This window comes from Balaenoptera acutorostrata, chromosome 13 (genome assembly GCF_949987535.1).
Source record: "Balaenoptera acutorostrata chromosome 13, mBalAcu1.1, whole genome shotgun sequence".
NCBI lineage: Eukaryota > Metazoa > Chordata > Mammalia > Artiodactyla > Balaenopteridae > Balaenoptera > Balaenoptera acutorostrata.
Genome location: NC_080076.1, coordinates 1,007,596 through 1,021,935, shown reverse-complemented (window position 1 = coordinate 1,021,935; position 14,340 = coordinate 1,007,596). Strand labels below are relative to the sequence as shown.

At 48.4% G+C, this 14,340-nt stretch overlaps 1 protein-coding gene across 10 annotated transcripts in view; it reads left to right on the top strand.

The window, feature by feature from the left end:
• The window catches only part of ATP9B (ATPase phospholipid transporting 9B (putative)), a 231,072-nt gene that overhangs the window by 177,660 nt on the left and 39,072 nt on the right, over window positions 1-14,340 (top strand). For all 10 annotated transcript variants that reach the window (XM_057526452.1, XM_057526448.1, XM_057526449.1 and 7 more), the window contains 2 exons: window positions 6,272-6,384; window positions 9,613-9,858. In XM_057526452.1, the coding sequence (XP_057382435.1) occupies window positions 6,272-6,384; window positions 9,613-9,858 (359 nt within the window). The remainder of the gene's footprint in view (window positions 1-6,271; window positions 6,385-9,612; window positions 9,859-14,340) is intronic.

Below are 14,340 nucleotides of genomic sequence, written 5' to 3'. Positions count from 1 at the left end.
ATGCCACAGTCATCACTACACAGTGTTGGGTTCAAGTGACAGAGGTCAGGCTGTGTCGCCCTTAGCGTTTGGTGTAGCTTCTGAGCAGCCTTCACGACCATCTGAGTTTCCAGTGTCTGGTCTCTGCACACCCCCGCCTGGTCCACGCCGGCCGTCATCCCCATCCTCCCCTTCCCCGCCTCCCAGCCCTAGTAACCCCTAATTTCCTTTCTACCTCAATAGATCTGCCTGTTCTGGACATTTCACAGAAATGGAAACATACAGTATGTGGCCTTTTCTGACCAGCTTCTTTCGCTCAGCATAACATTTTCAAGGTTCATCCATGTTGTAGCCTGTGTCAGTAATTGCTTCCTTTTCATTCCAGAGTAACATTCTGTTACACAGATACACCACATTTTATTTATCCATTTATCAGTTGATGGACATTAGAGAGTTGTTTCTGTTTTCTTGTCTGTGATGAGTGACACTGCCGTGAACCTTCAAGGTTCCAGCCAAGGCAGTTAGGCAAGAAAAAGAAAAAGACATCCATACTGTGAAGGAGAGTAAAACTATCTATTTGTGTGTGACAGGGTCTTCGTGTAGACAATCCTAAGGAATCCCCTAAAAATCTGTTAGAACCAATAAATGAGTTTCGTAAGGTTTAAGATGCAAGATCAACATACAAAAAAGAATTTTATTTCTATACACTAGCAATGAACTATCCAGAAAGAGAATTAAAAAAACAATTCCATTGACAATAGCACCAAAAGATAAAATCAGTACTTCATAGTATTAAAATGGAAACAGTATTTCCCAACTTGATCTGCAGATTCTACACAATCCCTATTAAAATCCCAGCTGCCTTCTTTGCAGAAATTGACAAGGTGATCTTAAAATTCATACGGAAATATAAGGGACCCAGTGTAGCTGAAACAGTGTTGGAAAAGGAGCAAGGTTGGAGGATTCACCAGTTCCTCATTTCAAAATGTGCTACAGAGCTACAGCGACCCAGACGCCATGGTGCTGCTGGGAGGGCAGGCGTCAGGGCCGAGGGGACAGAAGTGAGAGTCCGGGAGAAGATCTAACACTTACGGTCAGTTGGTTTTCAGCAGAGTGCCAAGATACTCAATGGGGAAAGAGTAGTCCTTCTAACAAACGGTGCTGGGAAAACTGCGTATCCACACACCATGTACAAAAATTAGCTCCACATGGATCAGACACATAAATGTAAGCACTAAAATGTCATCTTTTTAACTTGCTCAGTTTTCAGAAGCTATTCTGAATTTGTTTTCTATTGCATTCTCCCCAACTCCATTAAGCAACTGAAGAAAGGACTGTCAGGTATCTACCCAAACAGAAAGCTTTATAAACATAACCCAGAAGGAGAAAGCAATAGTTCAAACCTGGGCTTGTTACCTTTTAAATTATTTTAAACTATATGTGTAAATGCAACAATATATTCAGTATGTTAGTGTCTGCTTGCATGTATCTGTGGTGGCTCTCCGGCCTGCCCTGTTTCCAGGGGATCTTTGTCCGTACGTGGAATTACTCTCGCGATTTCTCCGACTGGTAGTAAGTAACAGGCCAGGTGAAGCAGCACAGTCGAAGCTGGAGCCTTGGCACTTGCAGTACAGCTAATCAAGGTGTTAAAACAGCAGTCACTCTACAGCCCCAGATTCCCCGCCTAGAAGTCGTCTGTGAATGGAGCGACTGTAACCACGTGCCTCTGGCTGTGGAAAATACCTGTCACTCACGTGGATGCAGCATTCGGGAGTGTCAGGTTTTTGTCTTCAGTGACCTCTGGGGATCTGACTCGGGTACATGCCACTTTAAACCCAGGGCGGATTTACGGGCCTGGGGACTGACCGCCCGCGGGGGGCGGCGGGGAGATGTCGTGCCCCTGATAGAGAACGCCCCCCTCCGTCCACCCCGCGTGCAGAGTGGGCTCCAGAGCCATCTCTGCAGCCTCTGTCCAGCGTCGTCACAGCAAATCCCGGGCCTAGAGGGAACGCGTGAATCAGCCCCGGGGCCAACAAGCCACTAAGTGCAGACTGTGGGGAACTGAGGCCCTCGGGGAGTTTCTGAGGACAGAGCTGGAGGTCAGAGAGGCTTGGGAGACCTCGCCAGGTCCACATTCAAACCACAGTATAAAAGCCCGACACACAGGAGACGAGACAGCTGGGAGTCAGGACCGGCCTCCCATCTGATGTTGAGGTTAGGGTCATTCCTGATGTGATGGCATTGGGGTTGTGTTTATTTTAAGAGCTTTTATTCGTAACACGGACGTGCTCGTGGATGAGGTGGCATGTTTCTGGTTGGCTCCAGCTGTGACGGGGCAGTGGCTGGGGCCCTCGGGGACCCTTGTGGAAGGGGTGACGGTGCCGGGCCTGGCGTGACGCTGCTCTGTCCACTTGTGTGTGTGCGGTGCTCCCGTCAACAAATGCAGAAGGTGGGAAGGAAGATAACATTCCTGACCTCCAGTCCCTGGCATCCCATCTTCCTCAAATTTGTAGTTGAAATTTCCTGCGCGTTTTGCTTTACTCTGGTGTCGGTGTGCACTTGCACACACACACAAGAAAGGGGGTGTCCAGGGTGCGTTTCCACGTGTTTCCAGGAAGGAAACGGGCGGTCGACAGGGAGGCCCCCAAATCCACGTTTTTCACTGCAAATCAGCTCCCCTGCTCAGTAGAGCAGCAGGGACGCCTTGGCTGCTGGAGCAGAACTGGCCCATCATCACGTTTGTAACTGTCCCGTCGTTCACTGCGGCGGGAGAACCTTTTGTTTTCAGTTCCTCCAGGAGAGCTGTGTGAATATTAACATCAGATTAAAAGCTTCATCTCAGAAACTTTGTGAAGTTTCTCCTGTTCTCCTCGGCCCCCGTGTGTAGCTATAATCGTTCAGAAGGAAGAGAGAAACAAAGTAACGGCTCGCTCTCGGGTTGGCAAGTGGGAAGGTCTCTGGTAAGAGCGTTGACTGCGGAGAAGAAGTGTAACGTGCGTTCTTTTAACTAGAATGTGTCTTATGGAAAAGCACATTTATCTTACTTTTTGCCATCATTTCAGTGATATCCCTACTAGCTGTTATTTTTTAGCTGCGGAACGATAATTACATAGCGATCCTCTAGCGTTTCATGTAGCCAGAGCCCAGGCGTGTCCCCTGGTGGCCTCCGCTGCAGGAAGTACGCAGCTCAGGAGCGGCCCCTGTGCTCGGCCGCCGGGTCCTGGCCGCACACACGCGGCCCCGCAGCCCGGCCGTTCCTTGCAGCGCTGCGGTGAGAATCAGGGAAGATCACTGTGAAAACAGCTGCCGCCGTTGACTGTGCGCGTGCCGGGTTTCAGGGGTGGATGTCCAAGGTGAGAGTGCGGCATGCTGCAGCCGGCGGCCCCAGCCACTCGACAGGCCGGCGGCGTGTCCCGGGGGGGGCCTCGCGGACGTCACACAAGCAGTAGCCTGCATCGCCGTGTCCCCAGGCGCCGAGTCCGCTCGCACGATCGCTGGCACGCACAGCGTTATTCCTCCCAAACACCTCTCGCTTCCTCAGGTGGGTTTCACGTTGTGAGATAGAAGGTTCATTCTGTGCATCTCTGTCGTGAGTTTTCTTCCAAAAGTTGTAGTTGTGGTGTGATGAATACGAGATCGTTCACGTTTTGTAAGTGTGATTCGCTTAGATGTTGTGATTATTTTTCTTGACAGTTTTCACTCCCACCCAGACCTCGGCACACGCCAGCCGCCCCCCCACCTCGTCGCCAGCACGGGGACCCGTCCCCCTCATGCACGGCCAGGTGTCCAGCACGAAACCAGAACCCAGAAGCACGACACGCGTCGTGATCTTGGGGATCGGGCACATCCGTGCTCCGCTTTCCCCCGGCTCCCCCGCCAGCCCCTGCCCTGCGTCCTCACCGTCCTCACGGGCGGCTGCATGGGCGCCTTCCTGCAGCCCCTCTTCCCGGGACGCCGTCCGGTTCCCCTCACCCTTTGTGTTTCGGGCACTTTATGTGCTTATTTATTTACCTTATTTATTCTTCGCCATATCCATGCGGGACCGGTGGTAATTCCTCTAGTTTGCAGACAAGCACTGAGGCTTGAGAGTTTAAAGTGTCTCTGTGAGACGCCACCAAAACCCAGCAGGTAGTGATGCCTTATAAGGAGTTTTTTGCCAAACGAATGATTGAATTCCAAGTTCGTTAGAGACATGTGGGAACGTGAGAGTTGCTGGTGTGTCTGGAGAATGGTGGCCATGTGGACTGTGGCCTCTTTATTTAAGGTCTTTCTTACCTGTACGAGGTGGTTTTAAAAACCTAGAGAAATAATAGTTCATTCTTGGTGGGAGCTGTACAGGTGTTTGTTGTAATATTCTTTAACTTTGCTGCACAGATTAAGTTATTAGTAATAAAAAGTCAGGTTAAAAGAAGTGTCATTAACCACAGTCCTGTTTATAAACTGTTTCGCATGTGTGCCTACTTACCATCCCCACCGTAAGTTACTGCCTCACATTCAAGGTATATCAGAGAAGAAAAGTCTCAATGAAATTCTTCAATTACGTCAATTAATCTGATACGTAAAATATTTTTAATTTAAATAATATATTTGATCATTTCTCAGAGAACTGTCCATTTGAACGCATGTAATAGAGGTAAACTTCATACTTATTCTAATAGGAATCAATGTAAAATTTCATTATCTTTTGACCATAGGTAAATAATAGAAATGTTGTTTTCATATCAAATCTTTGAAATAAAGCATTTATAGAACTTCCTTATTTCATTTGGAGGCTGAATTGTTGCTAACTACATTATTTAATATACCCTAGTATTTAAGTTAGTTATTCTTTATTTAATGAGGATGGCATAACCAGAAAAACCCCTTTAAACTGCACTTCTCATGTAATTTTGATTCTGTTAATCAAAGAAACATAGGAACCATTTATTAAAGGGACTACATAGAATTTTGTAAAAGGCAGAATTTATAAAACTGACAAGCATCCCTGACAGTAGCTGCTCTTTGAAATTTATGAAACCCTGGATAATATGTTATATACATTCTTTTGAGAGTGTTTGCCAAAACAATCTCTAAATAGTAATTGTAAACTATAGATTTTCCCTTTATTTTAAAATAACCTCTGGGTGCTGCAGGGAGGCCTGTCAAATGAGCTATTTTGCTTTGAACACTGGTGCTAAGTAATGGCCATGGAGTCACAGGTAGATATGAAAACAGTTTGTATTATATTTTCAACATTGTGTGGGCCAAAGAAAACAAAAATTAGTTACTGTGGTGTCTCGTAGACACGTAAAAGGTCCGACTTTTACTGTGACCGCGTGGCTCTCGGCTCATATTCACACTCTTAACTACATCAGTGCCCGTGGGTGACCCTTCTCTGTGCTTTGAAACAAGTGCAGAAATCCCGGGGACGGGGTTGGGGGGCACAGCTCGTAGCACGGGCTGCCGGAGTTCACAGGGAGTTCCCCCTGCACCACACCGTGTGGCTCTCCTTCTGTAAAACCGGAGCAGCCCAGACTGTGTGCGTGTATGTGCGTGTATGTTTTCATATTAAGTGCTAGATGCACAGTGTTTAGGGTCTCCTGTCAGGGTCACAAGATAAATAACACTGGGAACTTATGTGCCACTTTTAATGGAAGTTCACCAAGTTTTTGAAATACACGGCGTTACCTCTGCTGCCCCTCTGTTCATTGCTGTTACTTCACTGCATTTGGTTGTGTATCTTTTGATTGGAAGCTGAAACCTAAAACTGACCTGCCCGGGTTGGTGGGCAGTGCCAGGGCAGATGCAGAGGGCCCGCACCGGGGTTCACAGGCTAGAGACCAGCTGGAGAGAAGACGCCTCTCCTTCCTCACCTCCTCTCCGTACGACACACGTGGATGCCGAGGCCTAAATGCATTGTTTCTGTTCAATGAAAAATACTTAATTTTTCGAAATAGGCTTATTTGAAACGGATCGACGCACTGGTCTCTCAGGCAGCGTTCTCGGGTGTAGTTACAAAGAGAGTGACTCAGAACTGGAAGACAGAGTCCAGACCTTCTCCACAGAACCAGAACGCTTGCCGTTACTAAAAGTTACTGAAAGGGGAACCTGACGTTCCAGGAAGGAAGCTCTGGTCCTCACTAGTGAAATGAAAACATAGTGCAGGTGACGCTGGAGGACGCTTTATGTGGCCGAGCAGCGTGCTCACAGGTGCAGAGCGCGTCCAGCCCTGGGCGTGGGGCGCGTGGGGTGCGGCCTCCATCTGCCTGATGGGCCACCTGAGTTGACGGTGTCCTTGCTGCTTCTGCCCTAGGAACCCTCACGCGGAACGAGATGGTATTTAAGCGGCTGCATCTGGGCACCGTGTCTTACGGGACGGACACGATGGATGAGATCCAGAACCACCTCGTGAATTCGTACTCACAGGTAAGCCGGTTCAGTCCTGCAGGGGATCTTCTGGCAGAGGTACCCGGTGCTGCTGAGTGGCCCTGAGCCTGTTACCTGCTTGACCTGCAACGTGGCACCTTCTCTGATGATGCTAAGGCATTACTTTACTCATCGTGCGTTTATAAATCAAGAAACAGTTTTTGGACTAATTTTAAATTAAAATTTCTGTATTGTATAGTCATAGGCTTAACGACCTTAAATCGTTTATTCTTATTAAATTTTCTTAGTGAATTATTTGTATAAATCACTCAGTAAACATAGTATTTTTAAGAGTATTAAGTAGAATCCTGCATCAAATATGTTTCTTAACAATCCCTCTGTTTTTCCTCATAATTAATAAGGCTTTCTCATATTTTTTAAAGGTACATATTTTTAACCTTTTCAGTAAACAGAAGTAGGAACCGTAGTTTTTCTGCCCTTCAACTTCCACGAATATCCGTGCGCAGCTCGTCCTGTTTCATCATAGCCAGTGTCCTTCAGATTGTTATTTCGAAGTGAAACTTGAATATAATATCACATTAGTTCATCTGTAAATATGTAGTCTGTATCTCTCAGAGATAAGGACAGGGTTTTTTTGTTGTTTGTTTTTTTGTTTTTTAAGACGAAACCTCAATCTTGTCTTTTTCGCCGGAGCCTCTACAGGAGGAGGAGTTGTTTCTTTCACGTGAGGGCGCAGCCTGGTGGTTACAGCATCCGTTCTCTGCCAGGGCGTCTGGGCTGGGATCCTCCCAGCCTTTCAGGCTCCCGACGTTAGGTGTGTCAGGGCCACTGGGTGCCCAGGTCAGGCGGAGACCCTGGAGCGGTGGGGACATAAGCCACCTTCCAGTTTATTTTCGGCTGCGTGGTTTCCACGGCCCTTTCCCAAGTAGGGCTTGTGTTTCAGTCCCTGGGTTTCTTCTTACCCGTTGTATAACTTGCAGTCACTGATTCGGCGTCATCACACCCAGCCATCCCAGGGCATCGATTCAGGACCACTTCCTGAGGCCTCTTCTCTCCTGAGGAGCCGAGGTGTGTGGGGTTGGCACGTGCAGAGCGCTCGCAGGGTGTGATGGCTGCGTGTGTCCCTGCTGCCGCCAGGCCCCCTGGGCCACGCCGGCGCCCCACCTGCCGAGGCCGGCAGGTTCTTGTTTGCAGGCCTTTGTCTCCCACTTGATTTCACGAAGACTGGGCTGAATTACCCTTGCCCTCTGCAGTTCTTCCTTGTATGTCGTCAGCCTTATATTCAGTTTTGTGAAAACCGTCTCTTTTTTCTGTAATGTGCACCAGTCTGGCATGTACTTTACTTTTGAGATGCTGTCAAATGAGAACAATCTCATATGAGGATGTATGTATTATATGTGTGGTCATACGTGCCCAGAAACGCACATACGTGCATGAACACTTAAAACCAAGCACTTTATTGATTTGGATGTCATTCATTTTAATACAGAGTATTTTGTAACCTAGAATATTTATTAATAGAAGAAAACATTTTAAAGGGGAAGGAACACGACTTCCCTTCTCCTTGTAATCTATGTCTAGATTAAATAGTACCAGGTAACATCTTTTTAAACAATATTAATTTATATTACCCATGAATATGATTTTAATAATTCCAAATAAGTTATTTTACTAGAAAAAAAATTAAAAGCAGAAAAGGTGAGTCATATAAATACAGCAAATAGTATTCCATCTAAGAAGTTTAAAAATCTTTTTGCTAAAAGCTGTGTGTTGGTTAGCTGGGCAGACAGTCCTTTTACGTGAAACTGATTTAATTCCTTACGTTTCATTATTAAGTTGATAATAGTCTGCTGGGTCCACAGTAACGTAACACAGCTCTTGTGTAACCCGATCACGTTTACCCACTGGAAGCATTTGGTGATGAGGACATGATCGTGAGTGGAATTTGTGTGGAGTGAAACGATACGGCCGTCGGCAAACACGGCACGTTCAGCAGGAGGAGGCCGCCGCGTCCCTCGGCTGTGCTAGCGGCGGGGCAGGCAGGACGCAGGTGTGGGTCGGAGGCGCGGGCGGGACGGGGCGCCAGCTGAGCAGAGGAGCTGCCCCTCGTCAGCCGGCACTGTCATCTGACGGGCTCTGCACGGCCGCCCGGAAGCAGGGGCCTGGCTTTCCAAGGGTGGTCGGGAGCTCCCCTGAGGTTCAGGGGAGAAGTGTCTGATGGGCCTTGGGGTCGGGGCACTCCCAGGCCGCCCCCACCGGAGGAGGTGAACGCGGCTGGAGATGTCTGTCCAGGGCTGTCGGGCACATCCGGGAGGAGTGGGTGGTGGCGTCAAGGAACAGTTTGGAAATATGACGGGAGGGTCGCTTTTCCTCCCACTGCAGTGATTATTGTATCTGATGATTATTATCTACAAACCAGACACTCTAACTTCAGAGACGGTTGCAAAGCTGGATGAGTTCATAGTATTAAGGGAACGTTCATTATCATGTTTTCCTGCTTTTAGCTGTATACCTTTTTTTAAAAAATAAATGTTTGTTTTTATTTATTTATCTTTGGCTGCTTTCGGTCTTCGTTGCTGCGCGCGGGCTTTCTCTAGTTGTGGCGAGCAGGGGCTACTCTTTGTGCGGTGCACGGGCTTCTCATTGTGGTGGCTTCTCTTGTTGCAGAGCACAGGCTCTAGGCGCACAGGTTCAGTAGTTGTGGCTCGCGGGCTCAGTAGTTGTGGCACGCGGGCTCTAGAGCGCAGGCTCAGTAGTTGTGGTGCATGGGCTTAGTTGCTCTGCGGCGTGTGGGATCTTCCTGGACCAGGGCTCGAACCCATGTCCCCTGCATTGGCAGGCAGGTTCTTAACCACTGTGCCACCAGGGAAGCCCAGCTGTGTATACCATTTTATGCACAGCAGTTTTTAAAGAGAAACGAGAGCAGTTGTGAGTATCCTATTCCATTCTGTTTTTAACTTTGCTTTTAGAAAGGACTTAGCAAATTCATGCCATGGTTACAGTGAATCTACTCAAAGGAGATGGTGAGATTTTGAGTATTATAGCAAATATTTTGGTTACTCGACAACTGGGAAATGTCAAAGCACTTTGTAGTACAAGGATAAAAGGGTAACTTGTCACCCCGGTGGGGCACGTGTCAGAGGTAATCGTCTCGAGCTGGTCTACTTAGTCCTGGCTGAGGCTAAGCAGCCCATCAAAGTCGTGCGCGTTACTCATCCCAGCACCGGCTCTGCTGTCTCTAATTCTTCGGCGTCCTGTGTTTGGCAGACGCAGGCCCAGGCCAGTGGAAACAACGCCAGTTCAGCACCCCCGAGAAAAGCCCAGTCCTCAGCGCCCAAGGTCAGGAAAAGCGTGAGCAGCCGGGTCCACGAGGCCGTGAAGGCTGTCGCCCTGTGTCACAACGTGACCCCCGTGTATGAGGCCCGCGGCGCGGCCGGGGAGACCGAGTTCGCCGAGGCCGACCAGGATTTCAGCGACGACAACCGCACCTACCAGGCCTCCAGCCCCGATGAGGTCAGTCGGGCCGAGCGGCCCATTCCCGACGGGTCCTCGGGGTGCCGACGGCGCCTCCCCGAGGGCTCACTGGGCTCCGGGCCTGAGGAGTTTCTTGTGGGGTGAGGAGGGGGCTTGACGGTGGTTTTCAGTGCGGGCTTTCGCCACAGGTCAGGAATCTGGCCAGCTCCCTCCTGGTGGGACCCCTGCCCTGACCCAGGCCTTGCGGGCATGTGCCCACACGTCCCAGAACGGCCTCGAGTCAGTTCCAGGAAAGCCGTGAGCGGACTCGGGGAGCTTACTGACTCCATAAGGTCTGCAGGCTGCACCCTCCCGTGTCCTCTTCTCTCCGAGTGAATCTTCATATTTGCGCGTTAAATTTCCAGTTATTTTTGCCAGAATTTAGATATGATGTATGTATTTCAAAACAGAATTAGGATGTAAATAATTTCAAAAACCTACAGAAGACAGAAATGGTAAAATCTTAAATGTGGTAAATGAGTCATTTCTGACTTTACATCAGTCATTCTTTGATTTTTAGGTTGATAAAAATCATTATTAAATTAATTTGTCCACTTCCTGTACAATCTTAGTGTACTTTATATATAGTTTTCTCATCTACCCTTTGCACTCAGGGTTCTGATAATTCTGTAAAGTCATCAAACCAACCATGGACGTGAAATGAGCAGACTTCTTCAAATATCTTGTAAAACTGGATCATATAAGTAAATAACCTCTCAAAAAAGTACCTTCAATCAAAGGTTTTAAAAATTCTGACCTAATGTTTTAAAGAGAGGAACCTGCTGATCCCATTAACAAGTTTATTTCCAAAGAGAAGAGTCCTTCCTCTCTGACAGCACTCCCCCAGCCCGCGGCTCTGCGTCCAGGAGGGGCCCCTCTGCTGCCCTCGGGCAGGCTCCTCTGTGCTGTGCAGCCTTCCTGCTCGGGAACAGCCGGCGGTGTCCCTCCTCTGGTTTCCACGACAGTACTCTCGTTCCCGAAGGTGCCCGCACGGCCTCGTCTGCAGACCCCTGGGGGCTACAGGTGGACCACCGGCACGGGTTCTTAACCCTGTCTACACATCCCGTGGACTACTAGCTCTGTTTTGTTTTGTTTTTTTCATACTTGCCGTTCTCTATGCACATGCTCAGTTCTAGAAGTGCTGATTTTCCAGCAGGCCTGGTGGGACTGACGTTACTCCATTCTGAAAATCCAGCAAGTTGCACCCACAACTGAGAACCACTGAGTCTTGTAAATCTTTCCTTTTGACGTGCTTTCAGGATATGAGGTGAGGACCAGTGCTGTCAGCAGCGCCCCGCACAGTCTCAGGGTGTAAAGCGCAGGGGACCCCAGCTACGGCATTCTCACTTCCAAACAATAAACCCTGAACGCACCAGCAGGCTCAGGGCATTTACCAGCTCCTAACGCCGCTTTATTTTTTGAGAGCAAATTTATTTTTGAAGCTTTAGTTACATAGGTATTTCTTTTTTTTTTTAATTGAAGTATAGTTGATGTACAGTGTCATGTAAGTTACAGGTGTACTGGATAGTTAGTGATTCACAATTTTTAAAGGTTATACTCCTTTTATTGTTATTGTAAGAGATTGGCTGGGTTTCTTCCCTCGTGGCACAGTGGTTAAGAATCCTCCTGCCAATGCAGGGGACACGGGTTCGAGCCCTGGTCCGGGAAGATCCCACATGCCGTGGAGCAACTAAGCCCGTGCGCCACAACTACTGAGCCTGTGCTCTAGAGCCCACGAGCCACAACTACTGAGCCCGCACGCCACAACTACTGAAGCCCGTGTGCCTACAGCCCGTGCTCTGCAACAAGAGAAGCCACCACAATGAGAAGCCCATGCACTGCAATGAAGAGTAGCCCCCGCTCGCCACAACTAGAGAAAGCCCACGCGCAGCAACAAAGAGCCAGCGCAGCCAAAAATAAATAAATAAATAAAAGATTATTTAAAAAAAAAGATTGGCTGTATTCCCCGTGTTGTACAATATATCCTTGTAGCTTATTTTATACATGATAGTTTGTACCTCTTACTCCCCTCCCCCATCTTGTCCCATCCCCTATCCCTCCCCACACTGGTAACCACTAGTTTGTTCTCTATGTCTGTGAGTCTGTTTTTTGTTATATTTCCTAGTTTGTTGTATATTTTAGATTTCCCACATATAAGTGATATCATACAGTATTTGTCTTTCTCAGTCTGACTTATTTCACTTAGCATAACACCCTCCAAGTCCATCCACATTGCTGCAAATGGCAAAATTTTATTCTTTTTTATGGCTGCATAGTATCCCATTGTATATATATACCACATCTTCTTTATCCGTTCTTTATCCTGTTGATGGACACTTAGGTTGCTTCCATATCTTGACAATTGTAAATAATGCTGCTACAAACATTGGGGTGCATGTATCTTTTTGAATTGGTGTCTTTGTTTTTGTCAGATACATAGCCAGGAGTGAAATTGCTGGGTCATATGGTCGTTCTATTCTTAGTTTTCTGAGGAACCTCCATACCATTTTCCACAGTGGCTGCACCAATTTACACTCCCGCCAACAGTGCACAAGAGTTCCCCTTTCTCCACATCCTTGCCAGCGTTTGTTATTTCTTGTCTTTTTGATGATAGCCATTCTGACCGGTGTGAGGTGTTGTCTCATTGTGCTTTTGATTTGCATTTCTCTAATAATTAGCGATGTTGAGCATCTTTTCATGTGCCTGTTGGCCGTCTGTATGTCTTTGGGAAAATGTCTCTTCAGGTCTTCTGCCCATTTTTTAATCAGGTTGTTTGTTTTTGATGTGGAGTTGTATGAGCTGTTTTTATGTTTTGTATATTAGCTCCTTATCGGTCATATCACTTGCAAATATTTTCTCCCATTCTTTAGGTTGTTTCTTTTGTTTTGTTGATGGTTCCCTTTGCTGTGCAAAAGCTTTTAAGCTTAATTAGGTCCCATTTGTTTATTTTTGCTCTCAATTCCTTTGCTTTAGGAGACATCTAAAAAAATATTGCTACGATTTATGTCAAAGAGAGTTCTGCCTATGCTTTCTTCTCGGAGTTTTATGGCTTTTGGTCTTACATTTAGGTCCTTAATCAGTTTGAGATTCTTTTTTGTATGTGGTGTTAGAGAATGTTCTAATTTCATTCTTTTACATGTAGCTGTCCAGTTTTCCCAGCACCACTTTTGTTTTGTCAATTTAGAAATTATAACATGTTGTTAGTCATGTCAGAGCTTATAGGTGGTGAAAAAAACAGCCAAAAAGATGAAAGTTTGTGTTTTTTTAAACATGGAAAGCTGAGAACATTCCCACTTGGTCCTCCATCTCCACTGAAACTCAGCGTTTCCTCTTTTCCCTGTGGCTGTCACCACCGCTGTGACCTCGGGGTCACACGTCCAGTCTTGGTGCCCAGAGTTAGGAGCCAAGGGAGCCTTCCCTGAGGACACCTCTCCAGGCCCCGCCCCCGGCGCCACACAGCAGGACAGGCCTCCCTCCCCAGCTCACTCTCGAGGGGCTCCTGCGCGCAGCTCTGCCACTGTCCCTGCAGCTCTCCTCCTGGCAGCCGTCTGCACCGGAGCCCGTGGTGCCTGCCCAGGACCTACCGCCTGCCTGCTTCACGAAGTGGGCCTGGACCTCACGGTGATTTCCAGACATGAGGCGCTCAAGTCCGGCCGCTCGCATGGTGCCCACGGGCCTGACCTCTGCCCCCGGCCTGTGTCCAGCTCTGCCCGATGCCAACACTCGTCTTGGTCTCGAGCAGCTAGTGGGCTGGGTGCACCCCGGTGACGGGGGTGACGGGGGCGTTCTGTTTTCCAAGCACTGTTTATTATTTGAAGCGGTGACAGTAAACGTACTGCTTTTATAATGAGTCAGAGTTTTGGTATGCAACCAGAAAGAATGAAAAAGCTGAAGGAAAAGCAGCAGCTCTGAACCTGATCTCAAGTGACTGTGGCCTCGCCAGCTTCGTCCTCCCAGTGCCCTCGGACGTTTCGTCCGCGCCGTGTGACGTGTCCCAGCCACGCGGTGCTCCTGTCACGTGCAGAGTCTGTGCTTTCATTCCGTCTTCCGGGACCTGGGCTCTGTGCATCGTGGCGGACAGAACCCCAGGCCTGGGAGGTGGTGGGACAGCACTGCCGGTCCGCTTGGAGGGGGGCCGGAAGGTGTGGTGGTGACCTGAGATGAGCCTCGTCGACACGGGGCCTCGGTGCCGCATGCCCGTCCCTGCATCCCCAGCTGGTCCGGGAGGAGCTTTCCCTGTGGGTTAGCCGGGCGGCGTCTCAGAGTTAGATGCTTTCGCCTTTTTGTGAGTCGCCATGCCTCTCTTCCCAGGAAGTGTTAGGAGAGCCCGTGGAAACTGGGGCTGCCTGTGGTGTGGTCAGTTGCTGAGTCGCTCCACAGGGTAGCTCAGCCGTCATACAGAGGGGAAAGCAGGGAGTGTGGAAGCACCCCGCTGTCTTCAGGGCGCATATTCCAGGCGCCACGTCCCGGATCAGTTACGCA